General features: G+C 53.6%; 1 protein-coding gene across 1 annotated transcript; it reads right to left on the reverse strand.

Moving 5' to 3' along the window:
* Nucleotides 1-2,975: 2,975 nt before the first annotated feature.
* Nucleotides 2,976-16,226, reverse strand: Adam33 (ADAM metallopeptidase domain 33). Its single transcript, XM_059261446.1, has 21 exons — nucleotides 16,097-16,226; nucleotides 13,929-14,008; nucleotides 11,569-11,645; nucleotides 9,710-9,788; nucleotides 9,454-9,530; nucleotides 9,180-9,369; nucleotides 8,903-8,968; nucleotides 8,748-8,819; nucleotides 8,478-8,644; nucleotides 8,308-8,392; nucleotides 8,086-8,231; nucleotides 7,465-7,642; nucleotides 7,257-7,346; nucleotides 6,887-7,082; nucleotides 6,650-6,758; nucleotides 6,353-6,557; nucleotides 6,186-6,263; nucleotides 6,005-6,113; nucleotides 5,780-5,924; nucleotides 3,868-3,959; nucleotides 2,976-3,692 (listed from the first exon to the last, which is right to left on the reverse strand). Exons 1-21 carry the CDS (start codon nucleotides 16,206-16,208, stop codon nucleotides 3,667-3,669), a joined length of 2,379 nt encoding a protein of 792 aa, XP_059117429.1. The 5' UTR covers nucleotides 16,209-16,226; the 3' UTR covers nucleotides 2,976-3,666.
* Between the last annotated feature and the right edge of the window lie 3,961 nt (nucleotides 16,227-20,187).

The raw sequence follows: 20,187 nt of genomic DNA on the forward strand, positions 1-20,187 counted from the left end.
ATGACCCCTACCAGCTCACTCCTTTTTGTGCCCTGACTGCAGGGGCACCAACCCCACAACAATGATGGCTTCCAGGATCCCTTAGAATCACAAGTTCCTGTTATACATTTCACAGTCCATGCTACTCTGGCCCTTCTCACTCCTCCCCTAAACTTCCAGCTCTTGGGGTTCCTCGCCTACAGTACTCATTCTCCATAACCCTGCTATTTCTTGACATGCTCGCTCTCTGTGGCTCCCTCTGGCTCCGCTCTGCTCCTGCTTCTCTCACTTATGATTTCTCCATTCGCTGTCCCCTGCTACTCTCCTCCCCCTCACAGATAGTCCTGGCCGTGTCTATGTCTCTGTCCCTCTACTCTGGACTCTCCCAGATGCCCGTGGCTGTTCTTTCTCTTTACAATAAAAACGCTCCCCCTAATGGCACCATGGAGCAGTCATGTTATCAGTATATATACTTATAGTCACAGACTGCACCCCAAGCCCAGGCTGGCCACTTGTCCCAGTGAGCCCATCAGAAGAGCGGGATTAAAAGGGGAAAACAGAAAAGGGGACTTTGTTCAGTGTTTACATTGAGAAGACAGACAGAGATCCAGGGAACACTGCCTGGGCACAAGAGAGAAGTGAAATTAACAGTTTAGTAGAGGCCAAGGATTTGAATATCTAGGCAGCCCCGCCACCATTGACCCATCCTTATCCGGGCTCAGTCTCCAATGAGATGGTCTGACAAGCTGTTAGAACTGTAAAGTCTCTTTATGACTGGCTGGCACCGTTTCCCTCTCCCAACAGGGGATTCCTGGGCAAGTCCCCATTTCAGCATCAGGCATGGTGGCCGGAGCCGGGAGCTGAGCGCTCAGGTTCCGACTCAAACCACAGACTGGAAGCAGAGAGGGCAACCTGGAGGTTGTGCCGGGCTTTGGAACCTCAAATCCTGCCCCCAGCAATGCACTTCCTCCCACAAGGCCACACCTCCTGAACTTCCCCAAACAGGGTCACCAGCTAGGGACCAAATATTCAAACGCCCACAAATACGGAGGACATCACATTCAAACCAACATGACACATGTACACCCACATACTTGGTTTATGTGGTCTGTAAGGAACATTAAATACTAGCCTTTTCCATTAAACACTATACAACTTTTGTTCATGAGAAGGAATTCAAATGCTTTTTTATCTTCCCACCTTATAAGACCTTTATGCAAATATAATCCCCCAATCTGGCAAAACTTCTGTCTACACAAAGCCCCTCCTACATTCTCAAATTTGGGTGACATAAGTGTCCACCCTTCCCACTTTCCTTCACGTTGAGTTTGTTTGTTTTGTTTTTCTTTTTTTTTTTTTGGTTTTTCGAGACAGGGTTTCTCTGTGTAGCTTTGCGCCTTTTCCTGGATCTCGCTCTGTAGACCAGGCCGGCCTCGAACTCACAAAGATCCACCTGCCTCTGCCTCCCGAGTGCTGGGATTAAAGGCGTGCGCCACCACCGCCCGGTGTTTGTTTTGTTTTTCAAGACAGGGTTTCTCTGTGTAATAGTCCTGGATGTCTTGGAACTTGCTTTTTAGACTAGGCTGGCCTAGAACTCAAAGTGGTCTACCTGCCTCCAGAGTGCCGGGATTAAAACCTTATACCACCACTGCCCAGCTGCATCTTTTAAAAGTAGCTAATCGCTAAAGACTGGGAGGTCAGACCAGCAGTGGTGAAGAGAACAGTTACCACCTGCATTAGAAAAAAATCCAAGTGCACACTCCCACCTGGTGTGCCTGCTCTTTGGGGTACTCCCTCTTGATCAAGAGTGCAGTTTTATCTCACTGAGGCAGTTTGCCTTGTTTGGAAGTCCTTTGTGTGATACTGAGAATATTTCTAACAGGTTAGGGACCAAACCCAGGACTTCGTGTATGATAGGCAAGCACTTTCCCAATTCAGCTCATGCTTCAACTTTTACTATTTTAGATTTATTTTTAATTTGTGTGTGTGTGTGTGTGTGTGTGTGTGTGTGTGTGTGTGCATGCATGTGTGCACCCTGTGGAAGCCAGAGGTATTGGATCTCCTGGAGCTGGAGTTACAAGTGACTGTGAGCCATATGATGTGGTCCTCTGGAAGACCCTGGTCCTCTGGAAGAGTAACATGTGCTCTGAACAGCTGAGCCATGTCTCCGTTTCTTCATGCTTCAATATCTAACCTGTTTGTAGCCATTCTGTGACCTACATATATACATCAGACATACATACAGTGTGTGATGTGTATTATGTACATACTATTAGTTAATAGTAGTAGTTAAAATTGTAATTGTAAAAGAGCCTGTGTTTGCCAATGGCCAAACATCAAGGGAAATCAAGATTGCCTGGTGGTGTTTTGGGCTGTGGCTTTTCCAGCCATTCTCATTGCAACGGTCTCTTTCTCACTGCTGCTGGAAAGGCAAGTCCCCTACACAGGGGAGAGCCTGGCCCGAAAATGCAGGGTTCGAATCCAGATGCTGCTCAGGCCATAATGTCTGCAGCAGCCTTTTCTCTCTCACAGATGTTGACGGACACCTACTGAGACACTGACTGTGAGTCCCTAGCTAACAGTCATCCTGGGGCTAGGATTCCTCATCAGAGCATCAAAGGGTACCCCTGCATGTCCCCCCTTCAGGTTTATACTGTGAAACCTCCCCTATCTTCCGAAAAGAGTAACAGACTGCCACATGGGCTTTGAGGCTGTGCCATGCTGTGTCTGGTCCTGGGGCCTGAGCTCTCCTAGGAACCCCACCATACTGTGTCTTCTCTGTCTCTAATAGGGCGGTACTAATTTTGTTTTGTTTTTGTTTGTTTGTTTTTTGTTTTTCAAGACAGATTTCTCTTTGTAGCCCTGGCTGTTCTCGAACTTGATTCGTAGACCAGGCTGACTTTGAACTCAGAGATCTGCCTGCCCTCTGCCTCCCCGGGGCTGAAATAAAAGGTATGCACCACAACACCCAGATGTTGTTACTTTTTATTTTATTTTTTAATTTCTCAATAAATCCATCTCAGAGTCTCTTAAGAAAAATTCCCCAAATTCTTTCAGCAAATTGCAGCCAACAGCAGTGATATAGCTTGTGAATTTATTGTCTAGATACATTCTGACATTTCAGAATAGCACAGCTCTCAGATATGGTATGGCTCTGGGGTTCCTGGGGTGAGTAGGGTAGAGCTTAGCATCCGGCCCATCAGAAGTACAAGAGTTCATGTGACTTGCTGGTGATGCCCCTGGAGCCCAGTTCCTGGAGTGGCAGTGGTCACACCTGTCTTTGTCTCCCAGCCTCAGGAGGTCCCCCTCTCCAGACACAGGATCTTGGCTTCTGGACTTGTGTCAAGAATGAAGTAGCAGGGAGAAGGGTCCTTCACTGAGGGCTGGGGCCTGAGGCTGCCAGTCATGTGGCAAGGCCCACTTGTCCTCCCTCAGTGAAGACCTAAGAAAAACCATAGCTTCTCTCTTCCCTGACCCTAGGGCTTCCGGCATCCTGGTCTCCTTGACAACAGCTTCCCTAGGGGCTCATATCTCATTTCCTTATTGTACAAGCCCATAAATCTGAGTAGTAGGCAACAAGCTGAGAAAAGGGTTGGTGACTGGGCAATGGGGGGTGGGGGGTCAGGGTCCCTCACCTACCATGAGGTTCAGGCAGGTATGGATGGCACGAGCTTCTTAGGGTAGTTCTTAGGTAACCACAGAGTTCTCGGGGTCTGAAAACAATCCAAGAGATGAAGGGTACAAGCACTGTTAGCAGGAGGTCCCTGGGGCTGAGCCAAGGACTGAAAGTGGTTGAGTGGTAAGTGAAGAAAAGGGGGCGTCTGGAAGAAGGCAGACGGCAAGGACCACCCCTCACTTCCCTCTCCGTGTTCCAAGTGCCACACTCACCCAGGGGTGTGGGCTCTCCAGGGATGATGGAGCCAAACTCCAGGGGGTGAACATTGCCCAGGGGGTTGTCCCTGCAGGGGCTGTCGGTGGGCCTATGCAGCAGATAGGAGTTCAGGAGGTGGGAAAGTAAGTGACCCGAGCAAGGCAAAGCGAACTGCTTCTCCACAGCATGGTACACAGTCCCAGTTCTGTCATGACTGATTTCTCCACACACAGGCTTCAAATTCCGCCTTCCTGTTCCATCCTTGAAGTGTCCAGACCTCACTTGAGACATAGGACCTCCAGGGCTGTGGACATCCTCTCCCTCCAACCTAGTGTTTCTCCCAAGCTGACTCCACTCCAGCCCCCCATCACTCTGGATGTAGGGCTTGCTCGGGTTTCCTGTGGTGATATTTTGTGTGTGCTCTAACAGATAAAGCTTGCCTGAAGATCAGAGGGCACAGCCAACCACTAGTTAGCCTTTTAGGCCAGGCGGTGCTGGCTCACACCTTTTAAACCCAGCACTTGGGATCTCAGGCCTTTGCTCTCAGTATTTGGGAGGCACACGCGCCTTTAATCCCAGCGCTAGGGAGGATGAGACAGGAAGTGATATGGCTGGGTGGAGAGAGGAATGTAAGGCGGGAAGAGACAGACGCCCAGTCCCTGTCGGCTGAGGAGTTGGTGAGGTGAAAGGTGGTTGGGCCTTGTTCCTTGGTCTCTCTGATCTTTCAGCATTTACCCTGATATCTGGCTCCGGGTTTTTTATTAAGACCAATTAGGATTTGTGCTACAGGTCCTATCTGTCCCTGAAGTGCGGAGATGTACCGGGGGTGGGAGCTGTGCCGTCAGGTTCTCCTCTCAGCTGGATGCTGGGCTACTTTCGCCTCTGCCCCGTCTTTGGCTGCCTGTGCCTTTCCCCACAAGGCCTTGCCACTTTTTTGTTTGTTTGTTTCATCCAAATATTCCTCACTGCCCTGGAGACCCCATCCTGAAGATGGTGTGCACGGGCTACTCCTCTGCGGTGCCCTTCCCAACTGCCACCCCCTCCTGGTTTCTCTGCCTGCAGACCCCCAGTCACTACCTGGCCCTTCTGAGGCCTTCTCACTGGCTCCCGGGGCCTGTGGGTGCCGTTCCCTGCCCGAGATACCCTCTATTCACATCTCCAGCCCAAACCCTGCCCTTTCCCTCAACGGGCCTGGGACACTTCCAAATTCAGGCTGCCGGGCATGGACATCATGTGCCTGACTTGCCAGGGGTCCAGTGATGAGGCAGCCCGAGGTGGGCCATGCTTGTTATTATGTAGTATTCCTGCCAGTCAAAGAAGGGGGTTTGCAGCGTCATGGTCCGCAGAGGACAGGGGCACTGAGTCCTGGCACCAGAGCGGTCAGCACCACAGCGGGCCAGTGGGAGGGTGTGCAGTGGTGTGCTGGGCTTAACACCGAGGAGCTTGAAGGGAGCAACAGGGTGATTCGGGCAAAGGATGAGGCAGATGACTGAAAACTCATGAGAAGGAAGCTGGACAAGGCTTTAGGGACACCGTGAAGCACAGACTGTGTTGGATTTGTTTTAAACGGAAAAACAAAACAACACAACAACAACAAAAAAAAAAACCAGGAAAATGAGGATGAGGCCATGGCCTCTTGAGAGACATGGAAGAGAACCAGAGGAGCTGTGGTGGGGAGGGAGGGAAGGGCAGGACCATCGACCAGCAGTGCTGGTCAGGGCAGTGAGCCACACCATCAACTTCTTCCCACTGCCTATGGCTCTCACTCCACCTAGAGGAGAGACTAGACTCCATCCAGCTTCCTACAGCCCCAGCTCCCTGCAGCTCCCACTCCCCAACACCCTGATGAGTTCTGAGAAGCAGGAGCCACGCACGGGAGCAGGCTCCGTAAGAGGGACCTGAGCCCTCAGAGGCTGGTACTGAGCCTACCTGTGGCATATGGGGTCCCTCCTGCAGCACCACGGGGGTCGCTGACAGAGTCCTGGGAGCTGGTAGTAGCACCAGGCTAGGCCAGCCCCAGGGAGCAGGGGCAGCAGGAAGCTGAGGAGCATGGCCAGTGGGAAGGCATTTTGGTCTGTGGAGGACAGGGGTGCTGAGTCCCAAGCAGGCTACTTATCTAGGTGGTGCCTGCCTGCTTCCACTCCATTGACATACTTGCGGGCTGCGCAGGGCCACTATCCATGCTACCACCAAAGCCTGGCTTGTCACAGAAGGGCGGGTCCCAGCCTGCAGCACAGTGGCAGTTATGATTGCTATTGCAAACCTAAGAAGATGATAGAAAAGTCACATGGAATCAAGGACCTCCAGGGTCACCCTGACCCCTTAGGCTACTCACCCCATGGTTATGACAGGTAGTCAGACAACGCTCCAGCTCCGGGGAGGTAGCATTCTGGCAGTGCCTATCCTGGCACACCTATGGGCATTGTGCCCACTGGGCAGTGAGGAGGACACTTTGGCATGGAGGATTCAATGACCAGGAGGGGTTGGGTAGGCAGGGCTCACCATTTTAGGTCCACAGCGAGTGCCTGGCTCCACCAGGCCCACGTCAAGCTGGTCCAGCTGAGTATCAGGGATCACAAATAGTCCCCGGCAAGCCACCTCGCGACCCTCGAGGAGAACTGTGGAATCCATAGTCACTACACGCCGCCTCCGCACCAATGGGTTTTGCTCCCCACCCTGGCACAGCAGCTTCCCACACTGAGCATCCCTGGGGAGGAAATGGAAGGTGGCCAAAGTCATCGAATGCTCCACGTGCCCTGCCCTATCCTGCAGCTGTAGCCCCTCAGCTGCACACCTCACCTCTGTGCACAGGGAAGGAAGTTGCCCTTGCTGTCCTGACCACAGTTCCCCTGCGAATTCCCCATAGAGTTCATCTCCTGGAAACAGGGCTCGGGGGCAGGCTGGGATCCTGGGGAAGAATGGGGGTAGAGGAAGCTGGGCAGCTCGGGCCTCGGCTCCACGCGTGGAGCTTGCTCGCAGTAGAAAACTGCGGGTCCCAGAAGCGATCAGGGCACCAGGGCAAGCATGTGGTCTCACCAGGTCCCCAGAGCTGTTGGCACTGCTGTTCCAGCGTTGGACACCAGCCGTCTAGGCAATAGCCACGGCCCTTGGCGCAGGGTGAGCCATCCAGCAGGTAAATGTCTGCCGGACAATGCGGGGAGGTGCCCGTGCAGAACTCGGGGAGGTCGCAGTCTCTCGCAGCTGGACGACAAGGCGTGCCTGCGGGCTTTAGCTACACCGGTGACCCATTAGGAGAGGACAGAGAAACAAGTCTGACATCTTTGCCAAGAGCCTGAGGGAGTGTCAAGTGGACCCACCCACAGGGTCAAGCTCACACTCAGTAGGACTAGAAGGTACCAGCCCAGCTAAGATCAAGAGGCCGCTCCCCAGTATCCCTATCCCTCACCAGGCACTGTGCACAGCAATCACCGTGGGCGCATTGCGCCCCCGCACGCAAGGAGCAGTTGTGAGCAAAGCAGCAGAGGTCTGGGCACTTCTGGAGTGGCAGAAGGGAGAGAACAGACACTTGACGGCGGCGCAGCAAGCCAGACCTGGGGGAGGCTGCGAGCAGGGTTCAGTCAACCTTGGTCCAGGGACCGAGACGCTAACCTGACCTGGCCAGAACCGCAGTCACACTCTTCTCCTGCTTCCACAAAGCCATTTCCGCAGCGGGTGGGCAGCACCAGGAGCCCGGGGCCCGGGGTGTTAGAGAGGCACGCGCCACCCCCTTTGCGGAAGAAGGTGCGCAGCTGGCGGCGGCTGCAGGCGCTGAAGATGCGCGGGAACGGGTACCTGTGGGAGGAGGCGGGTGTCGACGGTGTGGGAACCATCGGGTCTGTGGGAACCACCTCCTAAGCTCTGGCTGCTATTGCACTCTGGGCCCTGGGGTTAGCCACACAGCCGCCAAGATGTGCAGTTACCCCCTGAGCTAAGCGAGCGGTCTAGAGAGGAGAGGGCAAAGGACCCGTGTAATTACACAAGAAACCTGTGACACAGGAGGCTGACACACAGGAGGCTGTGATGCCAAGATCCGGCAGCCCAGGCCCCAAGGGAACCAACGATCAGGAGTGGAGTACCCTAGTACCCGAATGCCATGCCGAGACTTTTCCACCTGAGGCCCCATAAACAGGTTTTTATCACCCCCACTGTACAGAAGAGGGAACTGAGGGGGGTAACCAAAGAAACGCAGGCGACGCAAGCAGGTCCGGTGGCACCGATCTTCCGTGCGTGCGTACCCTGTGGCTGCCTCCATGACGCAGCCTCCCTGCTCTGCGTCTGCCTCCGCGCAGCAGCCGCCGTCGGGGTCGTGGCGGAGGCCCAGGCTGTGGCCTATCTCATGGGCCATGGTGGCTGCTGTGCCGATGGGGAGTTCCGAGTGGTCCTGGGGAGCCGGGCTTCACTGAGGACCACAAGCCCTGCCCAGGCCCCTCCCCTCCTGGGTCCCCTGCGGAGCTTACTGTGCTCACACCTCCGGAGCTCTCTGTGCTGCACATGCCCTCCACAGGCGCCAAGCCCACCGTGGTGCCCTGGAAGGTGCGACCCCTGGAGGTGGCGGAGCAGGGCGTGACTGGGTGGGGCTGAGAGTAAAGGCCACCCCGCAACCCCTGTGTGCCAAAAGGACACCCACGTGAGCAGTTGCGTGGAGTCGTGTGGCTGCCTAGCCCACAGTCCACGACGCCACTGCAGGAAAGCCCAGAGGGTTGCGTTTGCATCCGGCGTGATGCGGCTGCGATCCTGTCCCGTCCACACTTCCAGGCCGGTCAATACCACCTGAATATCCAGAGACCTGAGAATCTGAGGAAGAGACCGGCTGAGGCCAGAATCAGGCACCCCCTGTGCCAGGGCCAGAGCTGTTCAATTGTCTCACTCCCACCCCTCAGCGCCCTAACCACTCAACCTGGTCCACGCAATTGGCAACTTCCAGGAGGCGCTGTCTTGTGTGGTTCAAGTTCTGGTGCTGGACCAAGAACTGGGAAGGCAGAAATCCCTGGGTCATAAGGGGCTGATCAGGCTCCAACCCAGCCCAGTCAGACCTCTTAGGTCTCTCCTCACCAAGGTGTGGTCAGCCACTATGTACAGTTCCAGGTACCTGGAGCTCCTGCGACCCCCTCGCTTCACCTGGGAGGGGCAAATGGTGAGGGTCAGGATGCATGACTTGAGTCCTGGCCACCAGCCACAATTCTCAGAACAGTTAAACTTTTGTTCAAACTTGATTCTTCAGCCTCCGAATTAAAACTGGGAGACCGCATCCAGGGTTTGCATTCCTGTCTGCTCTGGTCTGAAGGAGCCAGGGGAGTCTCAAGGCCCACTCTCGTCTATGCCCCCTTACCCTGCTCTGGGGCACGTGAGGAAGACTGGCCATTCCTGCTTTGTATTTGGAGTTCTTCTCTCTCCAGGTCCTTCTCCAAGTGAATAACTGCTCCATCCGGAAGATCTTGTGGGTTGAGAAGTCCTTGGCGTCCCCAGGAGCCCAGGGGTGCAGATAGTAGCTGATGTTGCTGCTGAGCACAATCAGGCCACTAGAGTGCGGTAAAGTGCAGGGGTGTGTGAGAACGAGCCCTTACCTCGGCTGCAGGTCCAGGCCCTTTTTCCCAACTCCTTACCTCATCCCAGAGCAGGTGCTGAGGACTACCCAGGATTCCAGGAAGCCCCTCACGTGCCCACGATAGTGGCAATGATCCTAGAGAGGAAGGAACTCAAACTGGAATCTCAGTAAGGGACAAGGAGGAAGGGAGGCCTGAAGGGCTGGCTACAGTCTCCTTAGGAAGGCGAAACGGGATAGGACAGGCATTTAGGGGGGCATTCCCAGCATTCCCAGCATCCCTCATGCTGTCCTCAGAGCCCATGGCAGTGTCTCACCGTGTGGTTGGGGAACAGCACCACCGGATGCCCATCTGGGCTGTAGTGGGTTTCTGTGTATCCTGGGGCCAGGAGCCTGCTGGGAAGCAGGTGTGTTTTAGGAGTCGTGAGTTTAGACCTGCCTCCAGCAGCTTGCCTTCAGGCACTCCTCCCTGAGCGCTAGTTGGGCCGCTTTGAATGAGGCATGAAGTGTGTCTGAGAGCAAGGACTGGAAAGGCTGAGAGCACTGTTCCTCCAAGAGAAACCTCAGGCTAAAAGAAGACAAAGGTCTGGAGTGAGCCCAGGGCGGCTCAGATGGGGAATGGGAATCTGGGAAGCCCCTGGGAGGAGCAGACAGGGACCTTCGCTGCTGTGGAGCCTGCAGCAGGCAGCCGAGGGGGAGGGCTCAGGACACTACTGCAGAGATGCCACGTGGGGCCAAGGCCCTGGGCTCTGCTACTCCTGCCTTTTCGGGGCGTCTGTTGAGCAGATCCCAGGCCCTCAGACTGCTGGATCCCATGTCTCCATCTGACCCTCAGTGGTGCTTACCCCTGACTTCCAGAAAAAACTAAGTCCCACCTGCCTGCAACTGCTTCTGTTCAGCCCACCTGGGCAAGCGGGCCCTTGACTTGGAGCTCGACTATACTCAATAATGAAGCTCCCCCGCTCCCCCACCAAGGACATAGCAACCACAAATCAATAACAGCGGTTCCTTCTTCTTCTTCTTCTTCTTCTTCTTCTTCTTCTTCTTCTTCTTCTTCTTCCTCCTCCTCCTCTTCCTCCTCCTCCTCCTCCTCCTCCTTCCTCCTTCCTCCTTCCTCCTCCCCCTCTTTCCTCCTCCTCCTCTTTCCTCCTCCCTCCTCCTCCCTCTCCTCTTTATATTTTGAGACAGGGTTTTGCTAAGTTGCCTAGGCCGGTCTTGAACTCACTCTATAACCCAGATGGGCCCTGACTTAACCCTGTGCTCCTTCTGCCCAGCTTCCTAAGGAGCAGGAATTACTGGCATGACTTCAGTTGTTCTCCTTACAGAAAACCCTGACTCCAGCTTCACCTTGTCCTCCAGATTGCCCACCGGAGACCCGGGTTGTTGTACATCCAGTCGTTCTCACACCCACTGCAACTTTGCTTCTTTGCTGGCTGTGCTCATACGTGCAAATGCTCAATGTGTGCACAAACACACAAGACAGTTGAGTGGGTAAGGATGTGGCACTCCCGGGAGCTATAGTTTGGAATGGTGTTACGGTTTGTACCCGGTGTGTCTGACTCCAGAGGGGAGAATAAAATGAATAGAGTGTTTCCTGTAGTGCCCGCAAGAAAACAGTCACAGAGCAAGTGATACCGTTGGCGATGGAGTCTATAGCCCCACACTTCCATCTTGTTCATCCACTGCACTCGGGGCACCATCCTGAGACACACCTGTTTCTCACTTACTGCTTCAAAGTCTTTAACTCTTCAGGGCTAAGATATTTAGCGGTAAAATGCCTCCTGCAATCTGGCCCTCCTGGGACTCCCTAAGTTCTTCCCTCCCTGCTCTCTTCCATTCAGATGGAGAGATCCCACACCGACCAGGTGAACTGCCATCATTGGATATTGACCTTTGCAGCTACAGTGCTTTTGTCTCATCTGTGGACACGGTCTACGATTTTTAACATATCAAGAAATGTCCACTAGGTGGTGCTCACTCATCTCCAGCAGGGAGCTACCAAACTGTTCCAGGGCTTGAGATGGAAAAGTATGAACGTACCTACAGCTGGGTTCAGCCCACTTCAACCTCAAGTACATTAGCCACTCCACCTGCCAATCATGCCTCTTCCCACCCAGCCTCCCTCTCTAGAGAGGGTCAGTTCTGGGTGTCAGCCAAACCCCAGGCTGATACTTACTGGTTCTTCTCCAGTTCAAGCAGGAGATCCTGGCCTTCAGCCTCCAGAGCCACCAGCATCACCTCTGGCTTCAAGATCTGACCAAGAAGGAATGCAGTGACACACTAGCCTCTAGGCCACCTGCCTGCCGGGAACAGGTGGATGCTCTGGGGCTGGCGCATAGGAACAACAGGCCCCTGCTTTGCTCCCAGGAGAGTAAATGCTCCCAGCACCTGCGTTTATGACGGTGACCCCCTTAAAGATGCATACACAGCCTGCCAGGGGCTCCTGACCCTTTCTCTTGGTCTGCCCTCTTCTTTTGTTCCTAGAAAGGCCTTGAAAAACAGAAGGCAGTGGGCAGCAAGGGTATCATGGGGTCATTGGGTGGGCTGTGGCTTCGGCCGGCTCATTACTGCCTGAGGGCTTGTTCTGTTTCGTTCCCGTGTTGGTTGGTTTGCTTGCTAGTTTGTTTTTGGTGCTGCAGCTCAAACCCAGGGCCTTGCAAAGGCTACACAAGAGCCAGCCCACTGGGCTTCCTCCCCAGCCCCTGGTTCTGTATCTATTCATCCAGCTGCCTTCCCCTCATTCCTGATAGAACCCAGACCTTTCCCTCCACCTCTCATTCCGGCACATTGCCTGGTCCTCTGAAATTCCATGTGGCCTCCTGGCTGGCCTCATAACTGAGCTCACAAAGTAAACATGAACCCCAACTTAGCCCCCCCCCCCAAAGTGTTGACTCTCTCAGCTAGATGTCAGATGGGCTGGCCCTGGCCCCCTGGCCACCTCTCCTTTCTCACTGACTTGCTTCTTTCCTGCTGTCCACTCAGCCTGGCTAGAAGCCAGAACTGGAACTAGCCCAGGAGATTCCAGGGGAGAGGCTGCTGTATTTTTTTTTTAATGTTTTCCCCACCCTTGTTGGCTGTCCCCTTTATCCCAAAATGCACCGGGTTGGGACCCTGGCCAAGAGTCTTGCAGGGGGGCCCTTCCCCAGCAGGTGTAGAGTGGATGGCCCTCACTTCCCCAGCCATGGGCCCCACAAGGGCCCAAACATAAGCTTATATGGTTGGAATGCCTCTTGCTTTATGAGATAATGTTTGCACTGGGAAAAAGGCAGTTGCCCCAACGGACGGTCCCGGTCCCTCTTCAGTCCTTCACTCCAGTGTCCATCCCCCTGCAGTATCATCCTCTCTGTGAATCAGACACACTACTGAAGTGCCTCCTGTCCTCATAGGCTTCCTAATGCAAAGCAGAGAGCCCTCTGGGATTCTCCACTCAGTCACAGACCAAGCCAGGCAAGGAGAGAGGCCACAGTCAGGGGAAGCCTGGTGTGTGTCCAGCCCTCTCTTCCACAAGTCAGCTTTGCTTGGCTACTTGAGAGAAATCCCAGAGGTCTGGGGGACCCCAGTGAAGGCTCTAAGTTGGAAGGTTTGGGTTTCTGGGAACCCATAGACACTGTGGCAATACTCTCTTGGGTTTGGACAGCGGGGCTGCTCGCTCTTGCCTGGAGATACAGAATCAAACTCTCTAGCGTGAGTAGCTGTAGGAAAGAAGGAAAAGCAGCCAACAGTCTGACGTCTTTTCCATCTTAAGGGGTCTCAGACTGCTAAGACCAATGAGTTATTCCAGCATGAGCAATTTTACAAGCTGTCCGGGCCTCAGTTTGCCTCTCTGTGAGGTAGGCATACCAGTCCTGTCCTCTCAGTTTGCAGCATAGCTATAATGGTACACACAGCTGGGGCATGGCTATACTGGAGAATGTGATGGGCAGGAGGCGGCTGAGCAGTGTCCTGGAGAAGCAAAATGGAGTGGGCTTGCATCTGGAGATACTAGGAGAACGGACTACTGCTTCCTTGCCACAGGGGGATTCCAGCCGTGGAAGCTGAGGTTACAGGACAGCAGCATGTCCACGGAGTCACGTGTTCCCCACAAACATGTCCAAAGGAGGATGTTTTGGTGCCTTTAAAAGCTTCTGAAGTTGCCATGATGGCTCACAGCTTGAAGCCCAGTAGGGCTATGTGGGGAGACCCTGTCCTAAACCAAATAAAACAGACTAGAACAGAACACATGCACAAACAAGCTCCTGAAAGGCTTCAGGCCCCAAACTCTGAACTCATCTCTGCCTAGTGGAGTGGGGATAGCCTGGGAGTTCCTCCAGTGGAGGAGAGGGTTAGGGCCAGGAATAGAAGAGGGTAGGAGGGAGGAAGCCCAAAATGACTTCCATGTGTGCGGGCTCACACCATCGAGATGACTCCCTGTCCCACCCACCCTGACAGGGAGTGGCTTAGGGTACCGTGATTTGGTTCTGAGAACCCCATAAAAAATGTCACACTGCATTCTGGGGGAGGACAATGGGACTGAGAACCAGGCTTATAGATACTGACCGGCTCCTCCAGTGTGACCTTGAGCCAGAGTCCTCCATCCAGGATCCTGTGGGGCGTAACCGGTTCTCCAGGGACATTTTCTGGTGTGAAGGCAGAGAATGGTGTTAGGATCAGAGCAGGTAGGGGCAGGAAGCCAGCAGGGAGGGTGAGGCCCTGAAAGCCGGGCTCCATTTGCAACAGTCCCTTGGCATTCATGGGGCATCCCCCCAGAATGGAGCAGCGGCCAGGGGGGTGGCAAAGGAGAAACCAGGACACCAAGAAACATCCCCACTGGGGAATGTGAGGGTGGCCAGACCTTGGGGAGCTGGCTTGAGGTCGGAGAGCATGGGAAGAAGCCCAGACCCCAGAAGCAGAAGGGGTGGGAAGGAGGAGGCAGCCTCGGGTATTTTTAGACTGGACAGCAGATGCCTTTGGAGTGAGCGATGTGTAACCAGAGGCTGTCTTCTCTACCATCCGAGCAAGAAGAAGCCACCAGATGTCTTGCTCAGAGCTCCTGTTGGGGTTGATGCTGATGGCAGGACTCTGAGGGACCCCCCCCTCCTTTTGTGAAGGGGAGGGAGGAGCTGGGGTTCAGAGCCTCAGTGCTCCTAGGCCAGGCGTTTCCAAGGGGGCTCCAGGAGGAATACCAGAGCCAGGCATTACTCAGAGGGTGCTGGAATGTTCTTCAGGAATGTTCCTACCTCCCCTCTCCTATCTGGTCCCAGCAACCCTCACAGGACCTATCGTTCAAGGGCCAGGCTCCAGCAGCCAGAGCCAGCAGCCAGCCCTCTCATCCCTCTGGCATTCATTCCTCCTACAAGGCCAGCTCACAAAAAAACCAAAGAACCCCACCCACCACCAGCTCTGACCCTAGCCCTGCCCAGGCTAAGAGCTATCTCTGAGGTTGGCTCAGCTCTTCCTGGGCCATCCCAACTCTTTTTCCTCTCCCATCTCCTCTCAAAAGTCTGGAATAGGAGCTGGAGAGGTGGCTCAGTGGTTAAGGCTGTTCTCCCAGAGAACCGGGTTCGGTTCTCAGCACCCAATGGTAGCTCACACCCGACCACCTGTAACTCTGGTTCCAGGGCTCTGTCTCCCTCTTCTGGCCCCTAAGCATACCTGGTACCTCTGTGGTACACAGATGTACATGCAGGCAAGACACTCGTGCACATGCTAAAAATCTGGACTAGCAGCAGCTCCAGGAACCCCCCTCCTTGAAGTCCCATGTGCTTCTTAATTAATGAGCCTTCGTGCAGTTGGGGAAGAGGGTGTGGCTTTGGAATGGAGGATGAAGAAGAAGGGAGGGGAGGAGAGGGAAGGACAGAGAAGCCTTCCTGGAGGTAAAAGATCTCTCAGCCAAGAGAAGGCTTAGCTGGGCATGGAAAACCAAGTCTTGCTGGCCTCACGTCACCAAGGGTGCAGAATGTGGATGTTCTCTGCTCAGTCCTGCAGGGGCACCTTCAGGAAGGGGGCAAGGATGGGGTTAGGAGTCTGGGTGGATTGCAGGGGAATCTAGGAAGCCAGTCTGGGTTAGGGAACACAGAGGCAGTCTCTCCCATGAGTTCTACCATCAGCTGTCCCCCCATGGCTAAAGGCAGTACAGCTGTCATTCACCCCTTTTAGAACTGTAACAGAGCAGGAGTCCCTAGGTATGGGGTCGCCTCCAGGCTGCCCAACAACCTAGTTCTCAGTCCTTCCAGGCTCCTTTCTAATGCCTCCTCTGCCTTCTGGTCAGCCAGATGCTTGCTGTAGGGAGTCTGGAGACTCATGGTGCTAAGAGCCTTGTCATACCAGAGTGAGGAGAGGTTATAGTAGGAACAGAGAGCGGCAGTCCCCAGGCATTGCTGGGCAGACACCCCCTGTTTGAAGAACAGCCTCACAAGGCAACCCGATCCAGGATGAGGGGAGGATAAGCCGGATGCAACAGCTAAGCCTATAGGCAGAGCACTCCGAGGACCCCAGGGCACCAGTCCTTACTGGAGGAGGAAGACCCTCTGGCCTAGAAGTCTGGATCAGGGCAAGGAGCTGGGCCGCACTGAAGCAGGGATAGGGCCAGCCCAGAATCCCCTTCCCACATCCTTTCATGGCCAGGTAGCACGGGATCTGGAACTCTCTGTTCCACTAGTTGCTCTGGAACTCATGACCACCACCACTTCACTTCCCCTAGAGGAGCCCCCGGCCCACACCCTCACCTGGAAACCTCGGGGCGCTCCGCAGGGGCCACGCAGGAAGCAACAGCTGCAGCAGCTGCAGCAGCAGCAGCAGCACGGGAGACCCCCTGGGTCCCCCGCACTCCGGGCCCATGGCTGGGAGTGCCTTGGCCTCCTCCTCTGGCTCTGCTCTTGGCTCCACCCCGGCTGCAGGGGGCCCGCCTCCTCTCGCCCTCAGCCCTCCCCGCGCCACCTCGCGGGACCCTGTCCCTATACTGGCCCGCGGGACTTGAGCTCGCGCTGCGGGAGCCCGGGCGACCCTCCTCGGCGGTAGCAATCCTACCCACGCTGGCAGAGGGAGGGGAGGGCGGGAAGCTCCGGGGAAGGTTCTTGGAGAACCTCTCCCGGTGCTGAGCGGAGGCATTGACTGCGGGACCCCCGCAGCTGTTGGCTGTCTGGTCTCCGGTCCTGGTCTCCCGAGTGACCTCTGGACCTGCCTTTCTACCTGTCCTGCACGAGGATTCCTTCTCTGCAGTGAAGTCTTCGGAAGTAGCTGTCCACCTGCCGCCGAGGCGCGCGCGTGAGTACCTAGGGGCCTTGTGGAGGCCACGGGGCTGGAGACTGTGGTTCCTGGAAAAGGCGATGGTGGTGAGCGCAGGGGAGGAGCGGCGATGGCCAGGGCAGAGCTGTACTGTGCCACAGACCCCCTTCCCAGGCGTGAGGGATCCTTACCCAAATTTTAGGGACATCACTTTCTGTATTGTAAAGATCGCTTCACATAGTACGTAATCATTTAGATATCAAGAGACTTAACTTTGAAATAAGCTGGTTAATAAACTGGCTGTAAGAATTTGGAATGTGAAAGTCTGATGACAGAGAAAACTACATGTACAGCATTCAAACATCAGACAGTATCAGGCCAGTGGGGCCCACTTGGGTGAGGACAGGACACTCAAGATTGTCAGCCTGGGCAATATAGGGAGAGGAAGAGAAAGGGAAGGGTGAGAGGGACAAGGGCAGGAGAGAGAGAGAGAGAGAGAGAGAGAGAGAGAGAGAGAGAGAGAGAGAGAGAGAGAGAGAGGAGAGATCAATCCCTAGCATGACATTAACCAGATGTGGCAGTGCACACCTGCAATCCCAACAGGTGGAGGCAGAGGACCCGTTCGGAAGTGTGAGGTCATCCTGAACTGGAGGGGGAGGGCGGGCTCTGTCACCAGGGTGATGGCTTAGTGCAAAATGCCTGCTGTGTGATCATGAGTTCAGATCTCCAGCAACTACAGAAAGCCAGAGCAGTGGCACATGCCTTTAAGCCAAGGGCTGGACTGGACAGAGACAGGCAAATTGTTGAGCTCCAGGTTCAGTAAGAGACCCTATCTCAAAAATTATGATGGAGAGTAACAGGAGAAAACTCAAAGTCATCCACACATGCACGCACAGGTTAACGTACCTCCCCCACACAAACACGTACACATATGTGCAGAGGTGAGGGGGACTGAAAGAGAAGAGAGCCGTGATGCACGCCTGTGATTCCAGCACTCCAGAGGCAGCTTGAGCTGTACCGCAAGACCCTGCCTCAAAAACCAAACACGAAAGTATAAAATGCTTAGGAAAGTCTTCCTGTCTCTGCAGTCTCCAACCTTTCAATTCTCATTTCCCACAGGAAAGCCACTACTACTGATTTCTTACATAAGCTGTTTTAGATACCGAGTTGTGTGTGTGTAAGTACGTCTGTCTGTCTGTCTGTCTATCTATCTATCTATCTATCTATCTATCTATCTATCTATCTCATACTCATTCACATTTGTAGCCCATTTTTCTGGTGAATGGTTGGTCTTTCTGTTAACAGTTTGAAGGACCTCTATGTATAGAGGAGATTAGCCTTTGTCTGGAGTGTAGATTGGATTTTCCCAGTTCATGAGGTTTACCTAGCCTATTACCTATGTGTTTAGCTCATCTATTCTTGTAGATGAGTAGTTTTCAACTGTATCACTATAATCACATTTTTCATGAATGCTGCTTCCACTGGACAATCTGTGGGTCTGAATTTGAGACTGTTACAAAAAGATTACAAGGGTTTTCGTGTGCATGTGTCCTTGGCGTCCTCCCTGGCCTGTTCCCCTTCTTTATCTGTCTGCCTGGGAACACATCCTTAGTAAGTCACTTGCCTGTGAATTATTGCCTTTTGGGTAACAATACTGGCTTTGGTCATGTTGGGGGCTCCAGGACAGACAGGTGGAGAGGCTGCACATCCTTTCCCTGTAAATGAGTAAGCGAGGTCACCAGAAATACTGATGGCAGCAGAGGCTGTCCTTCCACTGAATTCCCTGTCCTTCTGCAAGGTGAGCCTGGGGAGTGGAGGGATAAGTCAGAGGTGTCTGTCATGTCCAGACCCACTCTGATGCCTCTTCTCTCCTGCTGAAAGGAGCTGAGAAAGTTAGAGTTAATTGTTAACCTGGCAGGATCTAAGATCACCTGAGAGACAGGTCTATGGGAAAGCCTGTGGAGAATTATCTTGATTGTTTGATGGAAGTAAGAATACTTGTCCACTGTGAGTGGTACCATTCCCTAGGCAGGTGCCATCTGACAGAGTTGGTTGATGGCTTTTAGGTAGCTTCAGCCTAAAACAAGCTGAGGATAGGGAAGTGGAGCAGAGCCCCGGTGTAGATATTTGGAGAGTCCTCTACATGTAGCCTAATGGGAATGCAGAGGGGCAGAGAAGAAGGCAGGCCCTTCAAAGGGCACTATGGCTGCTACAGTGAATGGGGAACTGCTCGTGCTGCAGAGTGTGATTTCTCCTTATTTGGAAGCTGTCACTGATTACCAAAGCTAGGTAATTATTCCTGCATGGTACCTCTCACTATGGCGTGTCTCACATGGCTTCCTAGTTGCCCATTTCCTCTCTTTCACCAGACCAAAAGCACCATGATGGCTGGGAACGCATTTGCTGTACATCCTGGTATGAAGCCTGGCCCAGCTAAAATTAATAAGACAAAGGAGGCTGTTGCCATTTCTCTTGGTCGCCTAACAACTGGATGGTAAGACTCTATATTGCTGAATATACAACACACTTTGGTTGCAGCACATTCAGAAATCAAGCTGGAACTGACCTAATGGCTAACTTTCACAGTGCCAGAAGGTGCTATCAGGTTTCTGGGGGAGAAAAGTCATCAATGGCATTGCCCAGCGGTGAACCCTGAATGCTGCAGTAGTGAGCTGCCAGGTAAGGTGTGCCCAGTGGGGGCAATAGTGACATGAAGGTTATGGGAGTAACCAACCACTTTCTGAGTGGATCTGAGGCCTGCTCCACAGGAGAGAATCTATGCCCGGTACTGTAGACCCTGGGAGGGAGCCTATTACTGTTATTTCAGTAAATGGGACATGTTTTGTTTTTTGTTTTTCAAGACAAGGGTTTCTCTGTATAGTTTTGGTGCCTGTCCTGGATCTCGCTCTGTAGACCAGGCTGGCCTCAAATTCACAGAGATCCACCTGCCTCTGCCTCCTGAGTGCTGGGATTAAAGGCGTGTGCCACTGCACCCGGCGTCCAACAGCTTTCTAAATATTTGTTTATACCCATAGCTTAGTGCTGCTCTCACCCTTGGCCAGAGAACTGAATGCAGAGAGTAAGTGACTGTTGAGTGCTCAGCCCTAAATGGGGCTTATGTATCAGTTCTCCAAAGGCTCAGGGGACATCAGGGAAGAGGGGATGAGGAGGAGCACTACAAGCTGCTGTGTTCTGGACTGACATGGTCATGGCACTCATGAATGCATGGCAGCAGTGGCTTCCTGCACAAGACCAAGCCAGTGAGAACAGTCGCCATTCCAACAGGCAGCACTAATTGGACTCCGGGTTATAAAAATAAATAATAAACAAATAAACGAGAGGACATGAAGATGGGAGGGGACATATTGGAGGGTGTCTGGTGGGGGGCTGAGAGGGGACACCCGGGAGTGGGTATGATCAAGATACAGTGTGCATGTAAAATTGTCAAAGATACTCAAAATAAAGTAAAATAAAAATATGAAGTAAAACTGGTCATGTGTGGTGTTGCACAGCTTTCATCCCAGCACTTGGGAGGCAGAGGCAGATGGATATCTATGAATTTAAGGCCAGCCTGGTCTACAGAGAGTTCCAG

This window comes from Peromyscus eremicus, chromosome 4, assembly GCF_949786415.1.
Source record: "Peromyscus eremicus chromosome 4, PerEre_H2_v1, whole genome shotgun sequence".
In the NCBI taxonomy this organism is placed as follows: Eukaryota; Metazoa; Chordata; class Mammalia; order Rodentia; family Cricetidae; genus Peromyscus; species Peromyscus eremicus.